The sequence below is a fragment of the Scyliorhinus canicula genome, chromosome 1 (genome assembly GCF_902713615.1).
Source record: "Scyliorhinus canicula chromosome 1, sScyCan1.1, whole genome shotgun sequence".
Lineage (NCBI taxonomy): Eukaryota > Metazoa > Chordata > Chondrichthyes > Carcharhiniformes > Scyliorhinidae > Scyliorhinus > Scyliorhinus canicula.
The window spans coordinates 21,133,191-21,160,310 of NC_052146.1; the positions used below are offsets into that span (position 1 = coordinate 21,133,191).

The following is a 27,120-nucleotide window of genomic DNA, read 5'->3' on the forward strand; positions in this document are numbered from 1 at the left end:
CCTGGAGAATGGCAGAGGCAGATCAATTACTATTTTCAAGGTGAGGTAGATAGATTTTTGACTAACAAGGGAGTGTGAGGCATACAAGATGATCAGAGGATTAGATAGGGTGGGCAGTGAGAGCCTTTTTCCTTGGATGGTGATGTCCAGCACGAGGGGACATAGCTTTAAATTGAGGGGCGATAGATATAGGACAGATGTCAGAGGTAGGTTCTTTACTCAGAGAGTAGTAAGGGCGTGGAATGCCCTGCCTGCAACAGTAGTGGACTCGCCAACACTAAACGCATTCAAATGGTCATTGGATAGGCATATGGACAATAAGGGAATAGTGTAGAGGGACTTTAGAGGGGTTTCACAGGTCGGCGCAACATCGTGGGCCAAAAGGCCTGTACTGCGCTGTAATGTTCTATGTTCTATGTTCTAAAAGTTATTGGGATAGGCTGAATATGGAATTAAGAAAAGTAGACACCACAATCAGATCAGCCATGATCTTATAGAATGACGGCTTGAAGGGCTGAATGGCCTCCTCCTGCTCCTCATGCATATGTTCATGTGTTAGTTTCATCAGTCTCTCTACAAACCTTCCTGATCTAAAAACTGAAATAATTTTGTATTCTGTGTCAGACTCTCCCCCATTGCATCTAGTTTTGTTTGAAAGCAAATTTACAACAGCTGGCGATGTTACAACATAAGATCTCATTAATATTTCATGGAATCCAGGATTATTTTCTCCATGGATCTACTTACACCCTCAAGCTTTCCTCGAGCTGCCCTTAACTGTGTTGGGTACTTTCTTTGTCGCCAATTATTTCCCTTTCTCTCCAGCCTCAAGCTATCAATTGTTCCACAGGAGCTGGGTGCAATACCTCATCGAAGTGAGAATTAATCAAATGTGTGTTGAAACAGTGAGATTCCTTAAGCTATTCAACGCACAAGCATTACTGCTAACACCAACACTATGTTGAAACAATGTCCATTTTAACACACACACTTAAAGATCACTGGATAGCACTGATTTTCTCCTTTCCAGCTCATAGATATTGAGACCAACAGTCATACACCAACTGCCACTTTAACTAAGATCTGTTCACTCAATACAGTTAGGGTTCAATCCTGCAACTCTCTGTCTTCATAATTACTGACACTAATTGTGCCAACTATTACACCTAGACCACTTGCCTGGCTTATCTAACTTACTCCAGTACAACACTGACACCACCAACAAGAGTGAGCTTAACCATCTTCCTTTGGTGTTCAAATACATTACTGTGGCCAAGTCCCAGACTAATAACACCATTGGCCAATAGCTCAAGTGGACCAGAAAAACAAATGCAGTGGATACTAGTTCAGGTGAAAGGCAGAGTTTTCTGCAATGACTGAAACCCCAGACTCCCTGAAGCCTCTCCACCACCCATAAGGGACAATTTGGAATATGATGACATACCTCCAGATGTTTGGAAGGATGCAGCTACAACAGCATGCCATAACCTAGATACTGACCAACAGTCTGTCTGATCACCACCTCACCCACTGGTCTCAATGTCTCAATAGGGGCTGGTTAACACAGTGGGCTAAATCGCTGGCTTGTAATGCAGAACACAGCCAGCAGCGCAGGTTCAATTCCCGCACCGGCCTCCCCGAACAGGCGCCGGAATGTGGCGACTAGGGACTTTTCACAGTAACTTCATTGAAGCCTACTTGTGACAATAAGTGATTATTATATTATTATGTCCATCTCTTTCACAAACAGCATACTCTGCTGCTATAGGATACCCTGCAGAAATTTACCACCACTGTCTAAACACACAACCTCCAGCATCCAGGGTAACAACGGCACCAAGTGGATTACCATCATTCCCAAATTCTCCTCCAACTCTCACACCATTCTGACTTGGAGATATATCATCCATCATCATTTCTTCATCAATGTTGGATCAATTTTCTGGAATTCTTTAACATGGATAAAAGCAAATGACTGTGGATGCTGGAATCTGAAAACAAAGAGAAAATGCTGGAAAATCTCAGCAGGTCTGGCAACATCTGTAGGGAGAGAAAAGAGCTAACATTTCGAGTCCAGAAGACCCTTTGTCACAAAGGGTCATCTGGACTTGAAACATTAGCTCTTTTATCCCCCTACAGATGCTGCCAGATCTGCTGAGATTTTCCAGCATTTTCCCTTTGGGTTCTGGAATTCATAGAATTTACAGTGCAGAAAGAGGCCATTTGGGCCATCGAGTCTGCACTGGCCTTTGGAATGAGCACCCTACTTATGCCCACACCTCCACCCTATCTCCAGAACCTCAATAACCCCACCTAACCTTTTTTGGACACTAAGGGCAATTCAGAATGTTCAATTCACCTAACAGCACATCTTTTGGAACTTGTGGGAGGAAACCGGAGCACAGGGAGGAAACCCACGCAGACACGGGGAGAACATGCAGACTCCGCACAGACAGTGACCCAAGCCAGGAATCAAAACTGGGACCCTGGAGCTGTGAAGCAACAGTGCTAACCACTGTGCTACCGTGGCATGTGGTGGTGTTGGATTGCGTGTATAGGTTCTGAACCCTATCCACCACCTTCAGCTCACCACCACCTTCTCAGGGGCAATTGGGGATGGGCAATGCCGAGCCAGCGACGCCCAGAGTGCCTGAATTAATAAAACAAAGCCTTGGCGAGGCGCTGTCCACCACCTTGGTGCTGAACCCCAGCGTTCATTCTAGCGCTTTGTTGCTGTCCGCCGCTGCGGTGCTGAAACCCTTTGCTGAGGATTGGCACTGTGCTGTTGAACCCAGCCGCTATCCGGCGCTGTGGAGTGTATGTTGGAGCTGGCGCGGTCTCGGTGTTGCTTCTTTGCCAATCTCCTGATTCCAGTGAGAATGTAAACGGCGATTCCCTTCGCTGCCACTCACTGAGCGATGAGACCGGGACATCCGGCATCTGCACCGCACCATCATGGACGAAGACCTCTTTCAGCTTCGGCACCTACCGTAAGTCTAAGTCCCCGACCCATGTAAATAGATACACATGGATAAGTCTGCGTTTTGACGACTAGGCCTGTGCATCCCCCAGCCAGCCTGAAACATCAGATTCTCATTCAGATCCCAGTCACCGGCCACGATTGCATGAAGAACAGCACCGAGACCAATTAAGTAACATTGGCTGAAATTAAACAAATGGTTAAGTCGCACACTACATTTTATATTTAATCGTATTTGCAAGTCTGCAATGTTATTGAGTGGGAGAGGGTTGCCAGTTAATTGATTCAAAAGAAAGAGAAAACATTAAAGTCTGAATGTTGTAAAAATCAGGAAATTAGAGACATAAATATGCCTGATAATATGGTTTAATGTTCGTCAGTTTGAAAAAAAAATCTATTGTTATTAAACTAATTAACTCAGTGAGTGGGACTGTAGGTTGCATTTATTCAAAAAATGCATGGTCCAGAATTAGTTTCGTCTTACCAGCCATTATTTGAGTGATTTCCTCCTCTGTCTAACAATTCTATTGATTCTATATGTACTTCCTCAGTGAGTTCATTCTGTATTTTAAATATCTTCACAGAGACAACCTAATTACAGATTGCCAATGGAATTAATCCCAATACTTACATTGTGATAAAGACAAAGGCAACTCAAAGCTTGTGGCTAGTTCCTGGATTAATAATAGTTTCTGTTGTTCAACACTCAGCTAGAACAGACATAGGCAAATCAAAACAACCCTTGCCTCTTTGAATGTGTTATTGATTTAAAAAAGTTAATTATTTAAATCTTGATACAAGCTGTATATTTTGCTAACGAGTTGTCTTTAGAAGCTTTAATATGTAACTCAAAATATTTTTTAAAATTCAAATTGAATGTGAGTTTTGCTGCACGAATTTTAAAATCAGCGTCAGGCTAATTTTCTGTGTTTCCCTCTGAGTGAGGTATTAAAAACTGTGATTGTGTGCATTGCAATTATCTATATAAAGAGTCGAAGTATGCCGTGAATGAGATAATGGCCAGATGCCTAGTTTTGTTTGTCTTAAGAGTGGAATATAAAATTGGGCTTTAACCTTTAGTGCATTTTGGTTGGCTTTCAAGCTTAAAATTAGTTGAATAGTTTGCAAAAGTTAACATTTTTGACAATTTTTGAGTTCCGAAGAAGAGTTTTTAAGAGGGCTTGCAGCATCCTTGGGGTTCTAACTAGAGGCATAGAGTATAAAAGCAAGGAAGTGATGCTACACCTCTACAAATCATTGGTCAGACCACATTTGGAATATTATGATCAGTTCTGGGCACCTTATTTAAGGAAGGATGTTAAAGCCCTGGAGAGAGTGCAGAGGGGATTTATTAGGCTGAGACCAGGAAGGAGGAATTTTAGATACAAGGAAAGATTGGAGAAATTGGGCGTGTTCTCCTGGAGCAGAGAAGATTAAGAGGGAACCTTATTGAGCTGTTCAGAAGCCTGAACAATTTTGACAGGGTAAAGAAGGATTTTTTTTTCCACTAGTTGGTATGTCAGTGACTAGGGGTCACAATTTCAAGATGGTCAGCAAGACAGCTAGGAATTAGATGAGGAGAAACGTCTTTACTCAGAGAGGTGTTGGGGTTTGGAATTCATTGCTTGGAAGAGTGGTGGAGGTGGATTCCACTGGAGGTTTCAAAAGAGAGCTGGATATATATTTGAAAGTGATGAATTTAGAGGGCTACGGAGATAGGGCTGGGCAATGGGACTAGCTAGGTTGCTCTTTTGGGGGCCGGCGCAGACACAATGGGCTGAATAGCGTCCTTCTGTGCTGTACATAACAAACAAAAAAGCAACTCTGTTTCTCTCTCTACAAATGCGACCAGGCCTGCTGAATTTTTCCAGCACTTCCTGTTTTTATTTTGGATCTCCAGCATCCACAGTATTGTGCTTTTATTGCTAAAGATGATAGCCACAGATCATAGAGCATAGAATTTACAGTGCAGAAGGAAGCCATTCGGCCCATCAAGTCTGCACCGGCCCTTGGAAATAGCACCCTACTTAAGCCCATGCTTCCATCCTATCCCCGTAACCCAGTAACCCCACCTAACTTTTTGGACACCAAGGGCAATTTAACATGGCCAATCCACCTAACCTGCACATCTTTGGACTGTGGGAGGAAACGGGTGCACCCAGAGGAAACCCACGTAAACACGGTGAGAGCGTGCAGACTTTGCATAGACAGTGACCCAGCCAGGAATCGAACCAGGACCCTGGAGCTGTGAAGCAACAGTGCTAACCACTGTGCTACCGTGCTGCCCAAATAACATTCAAATAATGTTATTTAAAGGGAGATTATAATAAAAACATTTCAGTCCGCACATGGTTAATATAGAGTGTTCTGAAACATCACAATTGATAATGTAAATTTAATTACAGAGGAACGTAACTATGACCAAATCTTCCTTGATATTATCCTTTGTCCCTGAGATTGAAAGCTATCTGAATCCAATCCAATGTATATCTATGACAATCATAGAATCATAGAATTTACAGTGCAGAAGGAGGCCATTCAGCCCATCGAGTCTGCACCGGCTCTTGGAAAGAGCACCCTACCCAAGGTCAACAACTCCACCCTATCCCCATAACCCAGTAACCCCACCGTATCCCCATAACCCAGTAACCCCACCCAACACTAAGGGCAATTTTGGACACTAAGGGCAATTTATCATGGCCAATCCACCTAACCTGCACATCTTTGGACTGTGGGAGGAAACCGGAGCACCCGGAGGAAACCCACACACACACGGGGAGGATGTGCAGACTCCGCACAGACAGTGACCCAAGCCGGAATCGAACCTGGGACCCTGGAGCTGTGAAGCGATTGTGCTATCCACAATGCTACCGTGCTGCCTAGAAAGGGACCAGAAATCATCAGGCTTAAACAAGGCAAGGAAACACACTCCTTGAGTCTGGCGCCTTAGACCACTCGGCCATCCTGACAATCCAATGCACTGACACTACATGAGCAAAGCTTCAATGAAATCTCAGAACTCTTCACTTCTTTCACCATAGAGTTGTGCAATTCTTCCTGTTATGGAAAATAAAAGCAGAATACTGCAGATGCTGGAAATCTGAAATGAAACAGAAAATGCTGAATAAACTCAGCAGGTCTGGCAGCATCTGTGGAGAGAGAAACAGAGTCAACATTTGCTACCGGACCTGCTGAATTTATCCAACATTTTCTGCTTTCATCCCTGTTACGTGCCTACCTAATCATCAGTACATTTTTTAATCATGTATATGCTAGATATGTTTTTGCATCCAGGATAAGAAGACAATTAGGCTTCTGTTTCTTTATTTCTGTCTTCCTTGTTTGCATGTCTGTGAAACACTCCATCACCTCCTGAATCAGAAACCTCCAGCCATTTTGGGAGTCCTCCAGCACATCGTAAAATCATAAGTTAACAGACAAGCCCCCCCCCCCCCCCCCTGCCTCCACCGCATCCCCTCCGCCATTTGCTCCATGACCACCAATTATTATCCAAAAATCATTTACATTTATTTTTCCTCTGCTGTGATCACCTAATTTCCCAGAAATCAATCCAACAGCATCTGATACGACTGTAGGGAATGAGTTTCCTGTAGCTGCTTTGGAACTTTGATCGATTGAACAAAGATCTGGGAAAAGTAACATTTTTGTATATTTCATCTCAGATTCGGTTTTATTTAGTCTGCTCCAATTCCACCTAAATCCATCATCACTCCAAATGTAACATTTAATGGTGCTTCTGGCTTAAGTAACATTATCTACCTTGGTCAGATCATCTCTGAGTTAACATTCTTTCATTGGGTGCAGGAGCAAGGCCTACTTTATTACGCTTTGACAAAGAATCATTGGACTCGAAACGTGAGCTCTTTTCTCTCCTCACCGATGCTGCCAGACCTGCTGAGATTTTCCAGCATTTTCTCTTTCCTAAATTTATTGTTCTTCTGCAATGAAGATTGTTTTTGGTGATTTTTCTCTGTATCTTCTCCAGAGTCACTGTGACTCTCTCAAGGCATGGGACTCAAGCTTGACACTGCTCCAAATGAGATATTCTTAAAAAATGGTCTTGAATCAATTTACTAGACTTTTGGCACAATATAAATATCAATTGATGTTAATATATCCCGAGTACTATGGGATAGTTTTCTAATGATCAGTCTGGACAATACATTAAAGAATGTGGTTTCTTTGCTCTTGGTCACATTGAACTTGAGCCTAAACAATGAGCAAATTGTCAATGTAAGCTTCCAAACTTTTCTCATTCATTAACTTTTAACTTACATCCACACACCTTCTATTCTATGATTTTATACATACCGGCCTGAATAAATATTCATTTGTCTTCTCTAAAGTGCATTATCTGCCTTGGATGCATTTCCCTAATATATTGGGGGGAGCGGCATGGTGGCACAGTGGTTAGCACTCCTGCCTCACAGTGCCAGGGACCAGGGTTCAATTCTGAAGTCGGGTGACTATCTGTGTGGAGTTTGTGTGTCCTCCCCGTGTCTGCCTGGGTTTCCTCTGTATGCTCTGGTTTCCTCCCACAGTCCAAAGATGCGCAGTTTAGATGGATTGGCCATGTTCAATTGTCCCTTAGTGCCCAAAGGTTTGGTGTGGTTACAGGGATAGGGCGGGGATTGGATCTATGTGGGGTGGTCTTTCAAATGGTTGGTGCAGACTCGATGGGCCAAATGGCCTCCTTCTCCACTGTAGGGATTCTAAAAAAAAATCCCGATAAAATTACAAACTCCCCCCTCTTGTGTTACTGACTCTTTCACACCATTTGACTCATCTGCAAACATAATTATTGCTCAATGAAAAGGGACTCCATTTAAATCCACCCTTTGTTTATTGTCACAATCTATTTTCATCCACTTTCCCATTTCATCTCCCACGCCATAAGTGTGGAATTTTATCAAAAGCTTTTTGTAAATCTAGCTCAGTGACATTTTTTTTGTTATAAATTTAGAGTATCCAATTATTTTTTTCTCCAATTAAGGGGAAATTTAGTGTGGCCAATCCACCTAACTTGCACAGCTTTGAGTTGTGGGGGTGAAACCCATGCAGACAAGGGGAATTGTAATACAACAAAAAGGTGGAGAGGGTGGAGGCCCAATATAAACGGTAGCACAGTGGTTAGCACTGTTGCTTCACAGCGCCAGGGTCGCAGGTTTGATTCCTGGCTTGGGTCACTGTCTGTACAGAGTCTGCACATTCTCCCTGTGTCTGCGTGGGTTTCCTCCCGGTGCTCCGGTTTCTTCTCACAATTCCCGAAAGACGTGCTTGTTAGGTAATTTGGACATTCTAAATTCTCCCTCCGTGTACCTGAACAGGTGCCGGAATGTGGGGACTAGGGGCTTTTCACAGTAACTTCATTGCAGTGTTAATGTAAGCCCTCCTGTGACAATACAGATTATTATTATTAAAAAACAATGGCCACTTATCAAATGGTACATTTTCCTTATGCCCTACCCAGGAATTTGAATAGGTGTGAAAAGGATCATATAAGAAATGGAAACAGTATTCCGATGTTCAATAAACTTGAGCTTTACTGAGTGGGAAGTTGCAACGTCTGTGATCACACTAAAAGGATTGACTTGGTCCAGAGTTTCTCAAACAGGGTTCCGGGGGAGTCTTCCGTGGGCTCCACAGGAGCAACTGTTGAAATTGTGAAAAAACTTGTCCTTCCACCTTGTCTAGTTGGAGGTGGCTTTTACCCTGTGTTGGCGACTGATATATGAGCCGGAAGATGCATCAAAGTGAGCATTAAATGTGCTCGGGCGGGGCCAGTGCGGTTGCGATTGAAGGCGAGCAGCAGGTCAAAATCCACCAGTGGGGACAAAAGGCAGCAGTGAAGCGAAGACAGTGGTGAATTGCAGGCTGTGGCAGGGGAAAAGCCCAGCAGTGGCCAAATACCCAGCAACGGATTGAAGTCCCAGGGGCTAAGCGAAAGCTGTAGTGAAGGAAAGGCAGCAGCACTGCGAAGGCCCAGTGGTGTAGTGAATATAGTGGCGAGGCAAAGAGGAGATGCAGAGGAGGCAGCAGGCAGTGGACAGCAGGCAGGGGATGGCAGGGTAAAGGTTAGCGAGTGGCAGAGAGGGCATAGGGAGTGGGCCACGCTGGGAGAGGGCCATAGTGGGAAGCAGGCCATGGGGGTTGGGGGTAAGGCCTTGGGGGTTGGGGGTAAGGCAATGGGGAGAGGGCCACAGAGAGAGGGTTCAGGGATAGGGTCAGAGGGAGAGGGCTGTTGGGAAAAGCCATGGGGGGACAGCCATGGGGTAGAGTGGTAAGAGTGGGGTTAGATTTAAGTATTTTATTGATTATAATAATGAGTTAATGATGATCCAGCAGAGGGAAGCAGAGCAGAGCTTCTGATTGGCTGTTCCGGGGAGATTTGCATACGTGCAGTGCGGTCAGCGTAAGTTGAAGGTGCACCTGCATCAGTGACCCGAGGAGTTCGACGGAACGCGAGCATCCAGCAGAGGGCAGCAGAGCAGAGCTTCTGATTGGCTGTTCCGGGGAGATTTGCATACGTGCAGTGCGGTCAGCGTAAGTTGAAGGTGGTTTGTGAAGGGGCTGTTCTCGAGTGACAGCTTTACCCGAAACACTACTTACGTAGTGTCTCCCACCCATCCTCCTCCTCTAACCAAAAAAAAAGTTCTGTCCGTTGGATTGCTAAACTAACAAGTTTTTTATTTTTATTTTTCAGTAGTTGGGAAGTTAGTTCAGTGGGAATGGAGGCTAGGGCAGTTGAATGTTCCTCCTGCAGAATGTGGGAGGAAAGGGTCACCTCTAGTGTCCCTTCTGACTACATCTGCGGGAAGTGCACCCAACTCCAGCTCCTCGAGAGCCGCGTTAGGGACCTGGAGCTGGAGCTGGATGAACTTCGGATCATTCGGGAGGCGGAGGAGGTTATTGAGAGGAGTTATAGGGAGGTAGTCACACCTCAGGTAAAAGAAGAAGGTAGATGGGTTACCGTCAGGGGAGGGAGAGGGAACCGGCAGGCAGTGCAGGGATCCCCTGTGGTCGTTCCCCTCTATAACAAGTATACCGTTTTGGATACTGTTGCGGGGGACGACTTGCCAGGGGTAAGCAATAGGGCACAGATCTCTGGCACAGAGTCTGTCCCTGTTTCTCAGAAGGGAAGGGAGAAGAGGAAAAGAGCACTTGTCATTGGGGACTCCATAGTTAGAGGAACAGACAGGAGGTTCTGTGGGAACGAAAGAGACTCACGGTTGGTGTGTTGCCTCCCAGGTGCCAGGATTTATGATGTCTCTGATCGTGTTTTTGGGATCCTTAAGGGGGAGGGGGAGCAGCCCCAAGTCGTGGTCCACATAGATACCAACGACATAGGTAGGAAGAGAGATGGGGATTTGAGACAGAAATTCAGGGAGCTAGGGTGGAAGCTGAGAGCTAGAACAAACAGAGTTGTTATCTCTGGGTTGTTACCCATGCCACGTGCTAGCGAAGTGAGAAATAAGGAGAGAGAGGAGTTGAACACGTGGCTACAGGGATGGTGCAGGAGGGAGGGTTTTGGTTTCCTAGATAATTGGGGCTCATTCTGGGGTAGGTGGGACCTCTACAAACAGGATGGTCTTTACCTGAACCAGAAGGGTACCAATATCCTGGGGGGGAGATTTGCTAGTGCTCTTCGAGGGGGTTTAAACTAATTCAGCAGGGGGATGGGAACCTAAATTGTAGTCCCAGTGTACAGGATGTTGAGAGTAGTGAGGTCAGGGATAGGGTTAAAAGTTCAAAAGAGGGCACCGGCAAGCAGGACGCTGGTTTGAAGTGTGTCTACTTCAACGCCAGGAGCATCCGGAATAAGGTGGGTGAGCTTGCAGCATGGGTTGGTACCTGGGATCTCGATGTTGTGGCGATTTCGGAGACATGGGTAGAGCAGGGACAGGAATGGTTGTTGCAGGTTCCAGGATTTAGATGTTTCTGTAAGAACAGAGAAGATGGTAAAAGGGGGGGGGGGGGTGGCATTGTTAATCAAGGAAAGTATTACTGCGGTAGAAAGGATGCTTGAGGACTCGTCTACTGAGGCAGTATGGGCCGAGGTTAGGAACAGTAGAGGAGAGGTCACCCTGTTGGGAGTTGTCTATAGACCTCCGAATAGTTCCAGAGATGTAGAGGAAAGGATTGCAAAGATGATTCTTGACAGGAGCGAGAGTAACAGGGTAGTTGTTATGGGGGACTTTAACTTTCCAAATATTGACTGGAAATACTATAGTTCGAGTACTATAGATGGGTCAGTTTTTGTGCAGTGTGTGCAGGAGGGTTTTCTGACACAGTATGTAGACAGGCCAACAAGGGGCGAGGCCACATTGGATTTGGTACTGGGGAATGAACCCGGCCAGGTGTTAGATTTAGATGTAGGTGAGCACTTTGGTGATAGTGATCACAACTCGGTTATGTTTACTTTAGCAATGGGCAGGGATAGGTATATACCACAAGGCAAGAATTATAGCTGGGGGAAAGGCAATTATGATGCTATTCGGCAAGATTTAGGATGTATAGGGTGGGGAAGGAAACTGCAGGGGATGGATACAATCGAAATGTGGAGCTTTTTCAAGGAACAGCTACTGCGTGTCCTTGATAAGTATGTACCTGTCAGGCAGGGAGGAAGTTGTCGAGCAAGGGAACCGTGGTTTACTAAGGAAGTTGAAGCACTTGTCAAGAGGAAGAAGAAGGCTTATGTTAGGATGAGACATGAAGGCTCAGTTAGGGCACTTGAGAGTTACAAGTTAGCCAGGAAGGACCTAAAGGGAGAGTTAAGCAGAGCAAGGAGAGGACACGAAAAGTCGTTGGCGGATAGGATCAAGGAAAACCCTAAGGCTTTCTATAGGTATATCAGGAACAAAAGAATGACTAGAGTAAGATTAGGGTCAATCGAGGATAGTAGTGGAAAGTTGTGTGTGGAATCAGAGGAGATAGGGGAAGCATTAAATGGATATTTTTCGTCAGTGTTTACACTGGAGAAAGACAATGTTGTCGAGGAGAACACTCAGGTTCAGTCGACCAGGCTAGATGGAATTGAGGTTCAAAAGGAGGAGGTGTTAGCAATTTTGGAAAATGTCAAAATAGATAAGTCCCCTGTGCCAGATGGGATTTATCCTAGGATTCTCTGGGAAGCCAGGGAGGAGATTGCAGAGCCTTTGTCCTTGATCTTTATGTCGTCTTTGTCGACAGGAATAGTGCCGGAAGACTGGAGGATAGCAAATGTTGTCCCCTTGTTCAAGAAGGGGAGTAGAGACAACCCTGGTAATTATAGACCTGTGAGTCTTACTTCGGTTGTGGGTAAAATGTTGGAAAAGGTTATAAGAGATAGGGTTTATAATCATCTTGAGAAGAACAAGTTGATTAGCGATACTCAACACGGTTTTGTGAAGGGTAGGTCATGCCTCACAAACCTTATTGAGTTTTTTGAGAAGGTGACCAAACAGGTGGATGAGGGTAAAGCTGTTGATGTGGTGTATATGGATTTCAGTAAGGCGTTTGATAAGGTTCCCCACGGTAGGCTATTGCAGAAAATAAGGAAGTATGGAATTGAAGGTGATTTAGCGGTTTGGATCAGTAATTGGCTAGCTGAAAGAAGACAGAGGGTGGTGGTTGATGGCAAATGTTCATCTTGGAGTTCAGTTACTAGTGGTGTACCGCAAGGATCTGTTTTGGGGCCACTGCTGTTTGTCATTTTTATAAATGACCTGGAAGAGGGTGTAGAAGGATGGGTTAGTAAATTTTCAGATGACACGAAGGTCGGTGGAGTTGTGGATAGTGCTGAAGGATGTTATAGGATACAGAAGGACATAGATAAGCTGCAGAGCTGGGCTGAGAGGTGGCAGATGGAGTTTAATGCGGAAAAGTGTGAGATGGTTCACTTTGGAAGGAGTAACAGGAATGCAGAGTACTGGGCTAATGGCAAGATTCTTGGTAGTGTAGATGAACAGAGAGATCTCGGCATCCAGGTACATAAATCCCTGAAAGTTGCCACCCAGGTTAATAGGGCTGTTAAGAAGGCATATGGTGTGCTAGCCTTTATAAGCAGGGGGATTGAGTTTCGGAACCACAAGGTCATGCTGCAGCTGTACATAACTCTGGTGCGGCCACACCTGGAGTACTGCGTGCAGTTCTGGTCACCACATTATAGGAAGGATGTGGAAGCTTTGGAAAGGGTTCAGAGGAGATTTACTAGGATGTTGCCTGGTATGGAGGGAAGGTCTTACGAGGAAAGGCTCAGGGAATTGAGTTTGTTTTCGTTAGAGAGGAGAAGGCTGAGAGGTGACTTAATAGAGACATATAAGATAGTCAGAGGGTTAGATAGGGTGGACAGTGAGAGTCTTTTTCCTCGGATGGTGATGACCAACATGAGGGGACATAGCTTTAAATTGAGGGGTGATAGATATAGGACAGATGTCAGAGGCAGTTTCTTTACTCAGAGAGTAGTAGGGGTGTGGAACGCCCTGCCTGCAACAGTAGTAGACACGCCAACTTTAAGGGCATTTAAGTGGTCACTGGATAGACACATGGATGAAAATGGAATAGTGTAGGTCAGATAGGCTTCAGATGGTTTCACAGGTCGGCGCAACATCGAGGGCCAATTACTGCGCTGTAATGTTCTATGTTCTATGTTCTATGTTCTATGATAAATACATGCATATAGATAGAAAACACTATCTATTGTGTACAGTTGTTTTCTGTGTTCATACCTACTGCACAAAAAATACCTATCTGCAACATAAAAGAATGTTTGTGGTTCATGCACTGCTCCTGGGAGCTCAAAAGGGTTCTATGCCCAAAATGGTTTACGAAACCCTGACTTAATCTATCCTAAATACCTTGCAACGGAAGGAAATGTACTCGTTTGTGATATAATTTTATTACTCAATTGCGCAATAAGACAAGTGGGATACAGAAAGCTGAATGCATGTGTAAGACATCGATTCATCATTCATGTGCAGGTTATGTGTTCAGAAGTTGCGGAACTAAAAAACTAGTTGATCTATTGTGGTATTGCACTTAAACAATAAAGGCTAAATCACGCTTTCAGATTAGAGTGGAGGACAATGACACAAGTTGTCCAAATATCATTCAGTCCTCCTTTTAAACTCATCCATCAAACATTCCCGTTACTTTATACTTCAATTTTGTATTTCTATTTAAGTAGCAAAATGTCCGGCAGTTGGGATAAGATGTGAAAATTTTAATATATTGTGGATAATTTAGCAATGCGACACCACAATGAAAAATAATATAAGAAGCAATTTCCACTGATTTATTTTAGCTATAAAACTATAAACATATTTCTTAGTTTGAAGGCCTCCTTTGACTGTTTTATAGAATAGAATAAATGGATGCATTTCAACTGGAGGTGTAATGTAATAAAATATCGTCTTTTATGAGGTGACTATCAGTGATCCATGAATCAGCCTCATTCTAATGAAGATATTTATTGTGTTAAATTGGCTCAGTTGTGAACACTGTCATTGCTGGGTCAGGTGTTTGTGGATTGGAACTGTATACAGAATTTCACTTAATTTGAAAGGCATTGAAGGATATGGCGCAAGAGGGAGAACTGGCAATTGAAAGATATAATTCTTTGGAAGTGAAATGGCAGGCAGATACATAAAACCATTATAAAAAGGGGAATGGTATCTGGGTTTTATAAATAACGGTAGATAGGAAAGAGGTAAACATACATTACTACAAATCAATGGATGGTCTACAGCCTTCGTGTAGTTTTGGTGGTCTATTTTAGAAAGGGTTTTCATATCATAGAGAAAACAGAGTATATTCACTCGGGTGAAGATGAAGATGATGGAAAATTATGGTGTCAGGAGCCCCTTATTATCGAAAATATGGTTTTAAACTTTCAACTGACTGAAAACTTTTCAATTTGTACCGATGCAGAGCAGATAGCTTAAAAATGCAAGGCTACATTTCAAGGTGAAGGTGAGAAACAAAACAAATCACCTTTTTAGTTTGAAGAAAGAGATATTTCCTATAATCCCATTGAAACTTATGACTGTCTGAGGAAGAGACATCAAAATGTAATACACTAAATATTGAAACATTGGGTATCACAGACAGACATGCCCAAAACATCTGAAAACACACAATGGGTGAAGTATTTCTAGGTAAGGCTGCCCAACCACTTGAGAGAGATTGCAAGTGACACAGGCTGTATCAAGAAAGTCTTCAGCAGTGCAAACAGCCTGAAGACTGTGCTCCATCACTCCCTTTCGTTTTGAAATAAGAGTATCGCCTGGTTCAAAAAGCCAACACTATCAGAAATCTACTAGCGAACCGAGATCTCATAATAATTGCAATGTGGAGCCATGCCCGATAGTGGCGGTCTTCGGGGTTTCAGAACAGCCAGATCTATTCCTGGGGAGGAGGGCGGATGCCCTTGCCTTTGCCTCCCTGATCGCCCGCCGTAGAATCCTGTTTGGCTGGCGGTCAGCAGCACCGCCCAGAGCTGCGGACTGGCTGTCCGACCTCTCGGAATCTCTCCAAATGGAGAAAATCAAATTTGCCATCCGAGGGTCGGACGACGGCTTCCACAGAACGTGGGAGCCATTCATGCGACTGTTCCGGGACCTATTTGTGGCCAATGTACAAGAGGAAGAATAGTCGGGGGAAGGTAGCGGGAGGGGGGGGGGGGGGCTACAGGTTCGTTACGGGGGTTCGATGGCTAGCTAAGGCCCAAAACCAAGCTAAATAAACATGTTGAGGGGGGGAGGGGGGGGGGGGGGCGCAGTTACTACTACGAAGATGCTTACCTGTAAATATGTGTGTTAATTTTTGCGTGTTTGTTTTTGTTTGTTTTTTTTTTCTCTCTCCTAACAATTTGTAATTTGTTCAATATAAAATACGAAAACTGAATAAAAACATTTATAAAAAAAAAAAAATAATAATTGCAATGTCCCGTGGCGGCGATGTGCTGAGCGGGCGCACGTCAGGTGGCTCTCCTCCCAAGCGGACCCAACATAGTTAATTTATTGGAAATATCGGCCTAAAAAGCCCACCAAAACCCACTCAAATACAAAGGACACAGGAGAACAACATGCCTGGCAACAATAGACCGAGGGGACGGCGAGATATCAGAGGTAGCAGCGAAGGAAAGGGGCAGGAACAGCGGGCGAGCAGACAAGCGGCCCCACAAGGCGAGGCGGACACTCGGGCGAACCAGGAGAGGGAAAGGTCGGCGAACCGAACAGCGGAGCAGGACGCGTCAATCCCCCCCCCCCCCCCCATCCCCCGTACAGGGGGACGAATGGAGGAATGTGCTAAAAAAGCAGCGGATCAACCTGAAAGAAGCGATCAGGATGGAGAACACATAGTGACGAAGGAGGTGATGTTGGAGGCGACAAAACACCATGCAGTGCACTATAGAGGACCTGGGACGGAAGGTGGAATCACAGGAAAAACCAATCCTGGACCTGGAGAAAGTTGCTTCGGACCAGAGCGACAGGATTGTAGCTCAGGAAACTGAAGTGAAAAGGTTGGTGGCGGCCCAGTGGAGCCTAAAAGGGAAAGTGGAGGAGCAGGAAAACAGGTCCAGATGGCAAAACATCTGATTAGTGGGTCTGCCAGAGGGGATAAAGGGAAGAGATCCAACTGGCTACATCGCCCAAGTGCTGGGAAAGCTAGTGGTGAGGGAGAACTTTCCAAACCCCCCAGAAATGGACAGACCACATAGGCCGCTTCAGCCCAGGCCCAAAAGCAGGGAGCAGCCAAGGGGGAAAATCGCCAAGGTGCACCAGTTCCAAGACCGAGAAAAGATCCTTAGGTGAGCCAGCCAGATGAAATCATCCTCGTGGGAAGGACATAGAATAAGGGTGTACCAAGACATCGGGGCGGACCTGGCAAAAAAAGAGGGCCGAGTTTAATAGAGTGAAATTTGATCCCGGCTCTGGAGTTTGCACAATCTCCTTGTGTTTGCGTGGGTTTCGCCCCCACACCCCAAAGATGTGCGCGCTAAATTGCCCTTTAATTGGAAAAAAGTATTTGGGTGCTCTTAATTAATTTTTTAAAAACATCTTTGGTGTGTGTAGATGCAAATGTGTGTCGGTGTCTGTATGAATGCAGAGTTATGTTTTTAATCATGGTAATAAATTTGCTCTTTCTTTGACTCAGGGAAACCTTCTTTGATTGGTTCCTTATTGCACAGATCTTAAATAGTTAAATACATTCAATTTGGAACAGGCATATTCTTGTCAATTATAAACGGAAACGTTTGTCATGACCAACTGAGGAGGTTGGATAGTGGGGTGCTGGTTCACCCTTTTCACCTGGTTGCAACAATAATTATGCTATGTAAATGCCTGATACTGTTTCTAATGGAGCTTGTGGGCTAATTGTGGTAATGTGCAAAATATGCAATCCACGGTATTTCTCATAACATGTGTCATACCAACACTGGATACATAGAATCATAGAATTTACAGTGCATAAGGAGGCCATTCGGCCATCGAGTCTGCACCAGCCCTTACAGAGTTCTGAACTGAAACCCACGTATCTACCCTATCCCCGTAACCCCCACTTAACACTTTTTGGACACTAAGGGCAATTTATCATGGCCAATCCACCTAACCTGCACATCTTTGGACTGTGGGAGGAAACCGGAGCACCCGGAGGAAACCCACGCAGACACGGGGAGAACGTGCAGACTCCGCACAGACAGTTACCCAGCCGGGAATTGAACTTGGGAACCTGGAGCTGAGAAGCAACCGTGCTAACCACTATGCTACCGTGCTGCCCATCTTTCATTCTTGTCCTTAGCATTGCCATGAGCAGTTCATTGTGATGAACTATTCAAAGGAATTTCCTGACAAACTGTGAAGTACAAATGGCAGAAAAAGGCAACAAAAGTAAAACAGTTTTATATTTTATATAATTTCAGCCATTAAATAAAGGTTCTGAGTTAATATTCTTGTAGGAGCTGAGATTGGCTGAGGTTTGATGTTTGAACCAGGGGCAGAGGATGATACTGATCTTATGTATTAGTGCTGCCCTTTGATATGTTTGGCAGGGGCCAATCCAGGACAGGACGCTGATGAATGGCCATCTGTTCAGATACTGGTCACCGGAGAGTTAACAGGAGGAACTGTCTGTCTGCTGCCCTGAGGCACAACAACAGCTTCAGCTAGAACTGGGGGGTCGAGGGGGTTAAGTTGGGGGGAGGGGCCAGGGCGGGTGATGGGAGAGAGAGAGGAGAATAATTAAATGGTGTGAAGCTTTAGGATAGCAAATGGATGAATAAAAAAATTAAACACATGCATCTTCAGCAAGGAAGTCCATCTAAAAGCAAACAATTGAAGGCATTGGGGAATGAAGTACTTCAAGGAGAACAAACTGAAGTTGTTTCTGAAACTAACTTAGCAAAATTGGATAAATGGAACCGTAAAAATATATCTACGACGTCTCTACCTTTTAGGACTTGTAAAATAAACCAGTTTTGCCTTGATATCCTGTGATACATTAAGATATTGCAGCCATAAGCACACCTCTCTCATGGTTAATCTACAATGGAACTGTGGTAATCACAAAGAAGCACATTCCAGGTCCCCAGCCACCCATGAACAATGCATGGGAAAGTCTATTTAACAGTGATGGCCATGTATTCAATGAAATACATGGATTCTTCCGGGACTCAGAATATTAACTAAGTTAATGAGCAATCAGTTTAGTACAAATTAAACCTAGTTCATTTGAAAGACCTGATTCAATGGGACAAAGCATTGAAGATAAGAAACAGGAGCAGATGTAGGCCATTCAACCCCTTGAGTCTGCTTCCTCATTCAACTAGATCATGGCTGATCTTAGTGTGACCTTGTTATGTGTCTGGGAACACATTCTTGCCGGTTCTGCATCACATGATGTGTAGTGACATCAACAGAGTTTTGGCATGGGTATTGAGCAAATCACCAGGAAATTCTCGGGACTGCACCTGCGAACACACATGTGACAGGCAAAGCACTGCCACTGATGTGACGGTTTAACAAAGGTTTCAACAGCAACTGTGAGTAGGAAGATTGACAATCAGGGAAGACTTGCTTGCATTGAAGTGAGTTGGGCTGCAGGGACTGGGCATGTGGTGAAGATACACGGGCTTAGCTGTTCTCTTTATATATTAACGATGACGGGACTGGGGGCATTCTGGCCAAGTTTGCCGATGATACAAAGATAGGTGGAGGGGCAGGTAGTATTGAGGAGGTGGGGAGGCTGCAGAAAGATTTAGACAGTTTAGGAGAATGGTCCAAGAAGTGGCTGATGAAATTCAACGTGGGCAAGTGCGAGGTCTTGCACTTTGGAAAAAAGAATAGAGGCATGGACTATTTTCTAAACGGTGACAAAATTCATAATGCTAAAGTGCAAAGGGACTTGGGAGTCCTAGTCCAGGATTCTCTAAAGGTAAACTTGCAGGTTGAGTCCGTAATTAAGAAAGCAAATGTAATGTTGTCATTTATCTCAAGAGGCTTGGAATATAAAAGCAGGGATGTACTTCTGAGGCTTTATAAAGCACTAGTTAGGCCCCATTTAGAAAACTGTGAGCAATTTTGGGCCCCACACCTCAGGAAGGACATACTGGCACTGGAGCGGGTCCAGCGGAGATTCACACGGATGATCCCAGGAATGGTAGGCCTAACATACGATGAACGTCTGAGGATCGTGGGATTATATTCATTGGAGTTTAGGAGGTTGAGGGGAGATCTAATAGAAACTTACAAGATAATGAATGGCTTGGATAGGATGGACGTAGGGAAGTTGTTTCCATTAGCAGGGGAGACTAGGACGCGGGGGCACAGCCTTAGAATAAAAGGGAGTCACTTTAGAACAGAGATGAGGAGAAATTTCTTCAGCCAGAGAGTGGTAGGTCTGTGGAATTCATTGCCACAGAGGGCGGTGGAGGCCGGGACATTGAGTGTCTTTAAGACAGAAATTGATAAATTCTTGATTTCTCGAGGAATTAAGGGCTATGGGGAGAGAGCGGGTAAATGGAGTTGAAATCAACCATGATTGAATGGTGGAGTGGACTCGATGGGCCGAATGGCCTTACTTCCGCTCCTATGTCTTATGGTCTTATGGTCTTATGGCTTCGGGGAATTGGCATTTCAAAGTCTGCTAACTCTGCACGGACCACTACTCGGGTTAAAAGGTGATAGACTCAGGCATAAAATAGAAAAGATTTCCTAATTGCTTGTTCAAGGGGATGTTTGTACGATACTTTCCAACACAGTCAGAAGGAAGTGTAGACTTTTGGAGCCAGGATCCAAATATGATGAGAAGAAAGGGCGCCATGGGTATGTTTAACGAGGATTACAAAACATGGAATTCATATGAAGAAAGATTAAAATTGTTTATAATAGCTAATCTTGAGTGTTGTTGGAGCTGCAGTCACCCAGGCAAGTGGAGAGTATCCCAGTAAACTCCTAACATCTGCCTGGTAGGTGGTGGACAGGCTTTGAGGAGTCAAGATGTGAGTTACGCACTGCAGAATCCCCGGCCTCTGAACTGCTCTTGTAGCCACAGTATTTATATGGTTAGTGCAGTTCAGTTTCTGGTCAATGATAATCCCCAGGATGTTAATGATGGGGACTTCAGCGATGGTAATGCCATTGAATGTCAAGGGTGATGATTAGATTTTTATTGGCGATGGTGATTGCTTGGCTCTTGTGTGGTGCAAATGTTACTTGTTGCTTGTCAGCCTAGGCCTGAATGTTATTCAGGTCTTCCTGCACATGGACACGGATTGCTTCAGATACAGATCTGCAGATATCAGTTCACATTCCACCATGGCACTAGGGGAAAGGAAACAAATTAAATAAATCTGGAATAAAAGCTAGTCTCAGGCTGGGCAGCACAGTGGCACAGTGGTTAGCATTGCTGCCTACGGTGCTGAGGACCCGGGTTCGAATCCCGGCCCTGGATCACTGTCCGTGTGGAGTTTGCATATTCTCCCCGTGTCTGCGTGGGTTTCACCCCCACAACCCAAAGATGTGCAGGGTAGGTGGATTGGCCATGCTAAATTGCCCCCTAATTGGAAAAAATAATTGGGTACACTAAATTTAAAAAATAAGCTATGCTTAGTAATGGTGATCATGAAGCTGCTAGGTTGTCATAAAAACCCATCTGGTTTATTGAAGACCAAAGACCAATTTCCTGTGGTCCTGGCACTGATTTCTTTATGCCAAATTGGGCTATGGTCCAATTTCAATTTGGCTCTCTCCGAGCGATGAGTTTTCACTGCTAAAGTTATTTATCCAGATGGCTTCAGCAATTTAGGTTTCTGAGCTACATGTTAAATAAGCTCCCCGATACATCATGCTGAATAAGTTATCCCGGTCTATTCCCTGATCAACAGACATCATTTAAGCAAAAGTATTTAAACAAAAGTAATTGATTTTTTTTTAGTGGGATAAGAGGTGGCCCAGTCCCTTGTTAATAGTAGTCCTGCTGGTAAGATATCTTTCAAGAAGGCTCTGAATGAGAGACTCATGGTTTAAAAACAGGTTATAATCCTGATGCAGTCTCTTTAAAAATAGAGGTGAGTATCCTCTCATGATGTTCAGACTCCTTCCTCAAAGAACTGGTAACGAGAGCCCTCTTTAACACGGGTCCTGATGGGGGAGAATTCTCACAACGTTGTGCCGATGGATATTCCCTCTTTTGGACAATCTTCAAGGCAGTGATGTGTTGATTCTTTGGTCGTTTGTTTCTTTTCAGTGTAGTGAAGTTTCGTCGCACTGGTGAAAGTACAAGGTCACAAGATGACACATGTTCTGGAGAGCATGAGATTGAGATAGAAGGAGTCCGATCTGAGCTAGAGCCAGTTGAGCTGGATGACGGAGGCACTGTGCCCAAAGATTTTGCAAATCCTACCGATGGTAGAGTATATATTGTTATTAAAAAGAGGCTTGTATCATCATAAAATATGTGTAATGTATAGAATGGAAATATGTGCTATTATTTGCCACAAATAACAAACAATGTTTCACGATGTGTTGCTTATATGTTATATTAAAATTAGGGATGGCATGGTGGCGCAGTGGTTGGCACTGCTGTCTCACGGCGCCGAGGACCCAGGTTCGATCCTGGCCCCGGGTCACTGTCCGTGTGGAGGTTGCCCATCCTCCTGGTATCTGCATGGGTCACCCCCCCCCCCACAACCCAAAGATGTGCAGGGTAGGTGAATTGAACACGCTAAATTATGAGAGGGGATATGGGCCAAACGCGGGCAAGTGGGACTAGCTTTGTGATAGAAACTGGACGGCATGGACAAGCTGGGCCGAAGGGCCTGTTTCCGTGCTCTAAACTTCTATGACTCTATGACTTTAAATTGCTTGTAATTGGGAAAAACATTCAAATTAAAATTAGGTGGCCCTCGTGATCATGAAACTGGAACAAACAATACTGACAAGAATATCCCAGCTTCAATTTCTAACCTGAAATATTTTGGCTGATCTCAGTGAACATGGATAACTCAGACACAAATTGTCTCCATCCATTCAGAAGGATGACTAAAATCAACCAGAGTACCCACTCATAGTCACCATCTAGGGACTATGTAGGTGATGTTCAAGACAGGTTTGGGTTCAGCTGTGACCAATTATGCGAAAGAAGAGACTGTTGATATTTAGGCTCAAATATGAAGAATGGAAACTTGGATGAGGCACAATAAGAAGGAAAGACATGTACTTACATAGTGGGCGGGATTCTGCCGTAATTGGCGGAGCGGGCAACTCCGGCGGGACGGAGTGGCGTGAACCACTCCGGCGTCAGGCCGCCCCAAAGGTGCGGAATCCTCCTCACCTTCAGCGGCTAGGCCCGCCCTGGAGTGGTTTGCGTCTCACCGGCTGGCGGGAAAGGGGCTTGGCGCCACGCCAACCGGTGCCGTAGGGCCTCCGCCAGCCGGGCCAAGTTGGTGCATGCACGGGAGCGCCAGCGTGTGCTGGCGTCATCCCCGCGCATGAGCAGATGGCTTCATTTCCGCACCGTCAGTGGCGGACTGCTACAGCCGCCGGTGTGGAACAATAGAGTGCCCTCACGGCACAGGCCCGCCGGCGGATCGGTGGGCTCCGATCGCGGGCCACCGTGGGGCCACCTCCCGGGACCAGATCCCTCCGCGCCCCCCCCCAAGAACCCCAGAGGACGCCCGCACCGCCAGGACCCGTCGGTAAGGAGTCTATTCCAATTTACGCTGGCGGGACTGGCAAAAAACGGGCGGGACTTCGGCACATCGCGGGCCGGAGAATTTGGGCCGCCCTGGGCCCATTGAGTCACGCGGTTCCACCATTCTTCGAGGCAGGCGGCGCGATTCACGCCGGGTTGATTTTTGGGGGGCTGGAGAATTTGGAGGACAGCGGGGGAGGGATTCACGCCGACCCCCGGTGATTCTCCGACCCGGCGGGAGGTCGGAGAATCCCGCCCAGTGACTTCCACGACATTCCAAACACTTTGCAGTCAATATAGGGACTGTTGTAATGTGAGCCATCGCCCAGAAACGTCTTTCTTTTCCCTGAGTTTTCTGTCTGAAGACATTTCCAACCCACAGCGCTGCGATCTCCACCACTGGTGTCCCTAGAGTGGGTCTTGAACTTTCAACCTTCTGACTGAAAGGAAAGGGTGCTACCCATAGATGATACTTTTAGATCAGACAAGGGAACCGTAACGCAACACAGGCAGCACTTCAGGAGGACAGGAGACTGGAAAGAATGAAATTAGCTCTTCCGTGGAAAGAGGGATAAAGGGAAAATTAAAAAAATGAGAAACAGGAGTCGAATGATTTGAAAACAGGTTGTGCGGTTTTCAACACTCCCTGTGTTTTTCAGATGTCTTCATGGTGGAGGATGCTGTGGAGGCCATTGGATTTGGGAAGTTTCAATGGAAACTCTCTGTCCTTACTGGACTGGCATGGGTAAGTAACATCCACTCACCATTTCTTTCCCCAGAGCCGCAGTTGTTTAGTCCGTTAAGTTAGAGGATGCCTGTAGTTGTTGCAGAATGAGGAGGAAGACACAGGAAAGAGAACTGAGGACTGTGAAGGATATACAAAATTTAGAAGTTTTAAGTTTAGAATCAGTTCTCACATAGCAAAATAGAAATAAAGTGCGTGATTTAACGGAAATGAAACAGGAGTCCAGTGTTGGGCGCATTTTTGTTTTTTAAATTCAGAGTACCCAGCTCATTTTTTCCAATTAGGGGGAAATTTAGTGTGGCCAATCCACCTAGCCTGCACATATTTTCGGTTGTGGGAGCGAAACCCACACAAACACGGGGAGAATGTGAAAACTCCACATAGACAGTGACCCAGAGCTGGGATTGTACCCGGGACCTCGGTGCCGTGAGGCAGCAATGCTAACCCACTGTGCCACCGTGCTGCCCCGTGTTGGAAGTATTTAGCCAGTTGTTTCCCGATGCCGGCAGCGCCGAGAACAACCCCGCTGTTAAATGAGACTCTGCTTCATTTCTGGCCCTCAGCGAGGAACCCCCCCATCAAGGCTGCACTTAGCCCCAATTCCAGCGCCTACGAGCTCTGCTTGCCAGTGCAGGAAGAGATCATAGCACCATTTTTAAATTTCACCCCAATTTCCTAGCCTTCATGATGGCCACCGGACCCTCCCCCCAATGCCTCAACCTACCAATGGGAGGGTCCTTGAGCCCCCTATACCACCTCATAAGGGCAGGGCACCCCCCGGGTCCAATCCCCGGCACACACAAGATGCCAGCCGGGCATCCTGTTGGGCCTCACTTCTGTTCTTTCCAGGGAAATATTCGGATAACCTGTGGTGGTCACTACATTGAAAATGTGGAGACAATTTCAGCAGCACTTTAAATTAGGAGTGGTGTCGAAGTTGGCGCCGATTTGTGCTACCCACATGTTGAAGCCGGCAAAGATGCCAGGTGTAGAGGCTGTGAGGACAAGGAGGTGGAAGGACTGAGGGATCTGTTTCTGGAGGGAGGTTTGGAGAAGTGTCAGAGAAATTTGGGCTCTCGCAGTCAGAAACTTTTAGGTATCTGCAGGTTCGGGACTTTGCGAGGAAGAATTTCCCATCATTCCCGGTAGTACCGCCATCAGTGCTGTTGGAAAGGGGACAGAGGAGGGGAGCATTTCAGGAATTTACGGGAGGATCATGGTGGATACAGTATCCCTGGAGGGATTAAGGGCAAGTAGAAGGAAGAACTGGGGGTCAAATTGCAGGATAGGGTGTGTTGTCCTGAGAAGGGTGAATGCCACATCGTGTGTGAGACTAGGGCTTATACAGTTGAAGGTGGTACACCGAGCACATTTAACAAGGTCTAGGATGAGTCGGCTGTTTGAGGGAGTGGAGGGTGTGTGAGTGCTGTGGGAGGGGCCTGGCCAACCATGTACAAGTGCCCTGGGCGTGTCCTAAGCTTGTGAGATTTTGGGTCTCCTTCTTCAGCAAAATGTCGCCGATTTTACAAACGGAACAGGAGCCAGTCCTTTAGGGGCCATATGCCGGGTGTCAGACTTGCCAGAGATGCCGACGGGGGCGTGGGTAGATGTCCTATCCTTCCCTTAGCTGATTGCTCGCAGGCGGGTTCTGAGTGGAGGTCAGCTTCTCCACCCAGTGCCTCAGTATGACTGGGGAATCTTATGGAGATTTTTTACCTTGAGAAAATTAAGTACGTCATGAGGGATGCAATTGGGGAGTTCTACAAAAGGTGGCAGCCGTTTATTTTGTTCTTTAAAGAGGTAGTCATGATCAGCGGTTAGGGAGGGGGCAGGGTTTTTTGGAGGGGTGTGGGTACTATCTGCTTTTCCTGTTTTATCGTTTTGTATTTGTAGTGATATTCAGATATCAATATGCATGATCAATGTATGTAAATGTAGTACAGTCATTTCAACACTAGATGGCTCACAATCAGATACGATAAGAACTGATTTCCCGCCTTTTCTAAGTCAGATGATCTGATACAGAACAGTGAACAAGCAAGACATAGAATAGCTGGAGTGAGAGAAGTTAGAACTAGTTTGTTATGATAGTGTATAGTTATATACTTATCTGTATTTTACTTTAATTCTTTATTGTTAGTTTCATATTGAGTAAAAGGACTCAGTTTATTATTTTATTACTCATTAAATAGTTCATCTTTCAACAAGAAGACTATTGGTCATTTTATCATCCTGGTGGATTCAAGAGTAATAGATATATTTGAGATAAGTCATGATTTAAAATATAATAGTATTTATCAAAAAATGTTCACTGAAAATATATATATATTATTTTAAAGTCTCGCGAGAGACCTCTCGTGAGATTTAATGGCCATGTCGTGTCTTAAGTTGGGTGCGACGAGTCCAGTAGGTCAGGGCCAAACCCTCAGCTAAACTAGGTGACGGTGTGTCAATTGGCACCTTTAAAAACAAGTTACCTGGTTAAGAATGGGATTGGGCATTAAGGACAGACGGAAGTGATCAAATAGTTCCACAGCTGTTTGGACTGAGAGAATATTTGGTCAAGGAAGGCAACTAATCAAAACGATACAATGTAAGGTATGAGATTCCACTTAATTTTTCCTTGGGGAGAATAGAAACCTTTTCTCAGATGATTAAACAGTTGGACAAAGCCTATTCTAGAGCAGGTCGTATATAGATCACGATGGAAGGAACAGGCTCAATGGGCTGAATAGACCTTTCTCATTCCAAGCTGTACTTCCTTGTTATGTTGGCTGCCAGGTGCCCATTCGATATTCTAAATATGTTTATTTTTTATAGATGGCTGATGCCATGGAGATGATGATCCTCAGCATTCTTGCACCTCAGCTTCATTGTGAGTGGAGATTACAGAGCTGGCAAGTTGCCCTCCTAACTTCGGTATGATGACATTGTTGTATTTTAATGAATAGCACCACTCACGAGTCACTGGCCACATGGCACTAAATGTACTAAAGTCCATTTTGATCCTTTTTCTCCCCCCACCTGTTCTTCTGCCCCTTCCTCTTCCACTTTAGGTAGTGTTCATTGGAATGATGTCCAGCTCATCGCTATGGGGAAATATATCCGATCAGTATGGCAGAAAGACGGTGAGTATCAACCAAACTGCTTGTTTTTTTTCTCAGTTTCCTTCTCTTATGCTCTGAAACTTTGACTCTCACTT

General features: G+C 45.1%; 1 protein-coding gene across 1 annotated transcript in view; it reads left to right on the forward strand.

Moving 5' to 3' along the window:
• The first annotated feature begins 2,747 nt into the window (after positions 1 to 2,747).
• The window catches only part of LOC119977565 (synaptic vesicle 2-related protein), a 68,957-nt gene continuing 44,584 nt past the window's right edge, over positions 2,748 to 27,120 (forward strand). Inside the window, exons 1-5 of the mRNA XM_038818696.1 lie at positions 2,748 to 2,990; positions 21,728 to 21,888; positions 23,833 to 23,918; positions 26,739 to 26,837; positions 26,975 to 27,046. Of these exons, the coding sequence (XP_038674624.1) occupies positions 2,956 to 2,990; positions 21,728 to 21,888; positions 23,833 to 23,918; positions 26,739 to 26,837; positions 26,975 to 27,046 (453 nt within the window). The 5' untranslated portion in view covers positions 2,748 to 2,955. The remainder of the gene's footprint in view (positions 2,991 to 21,727; positions 21,889 to 23,832; positions 23,919 to 26,738; positions 26,838 to 26,974; positions 27,047 to 27,120) is intronic.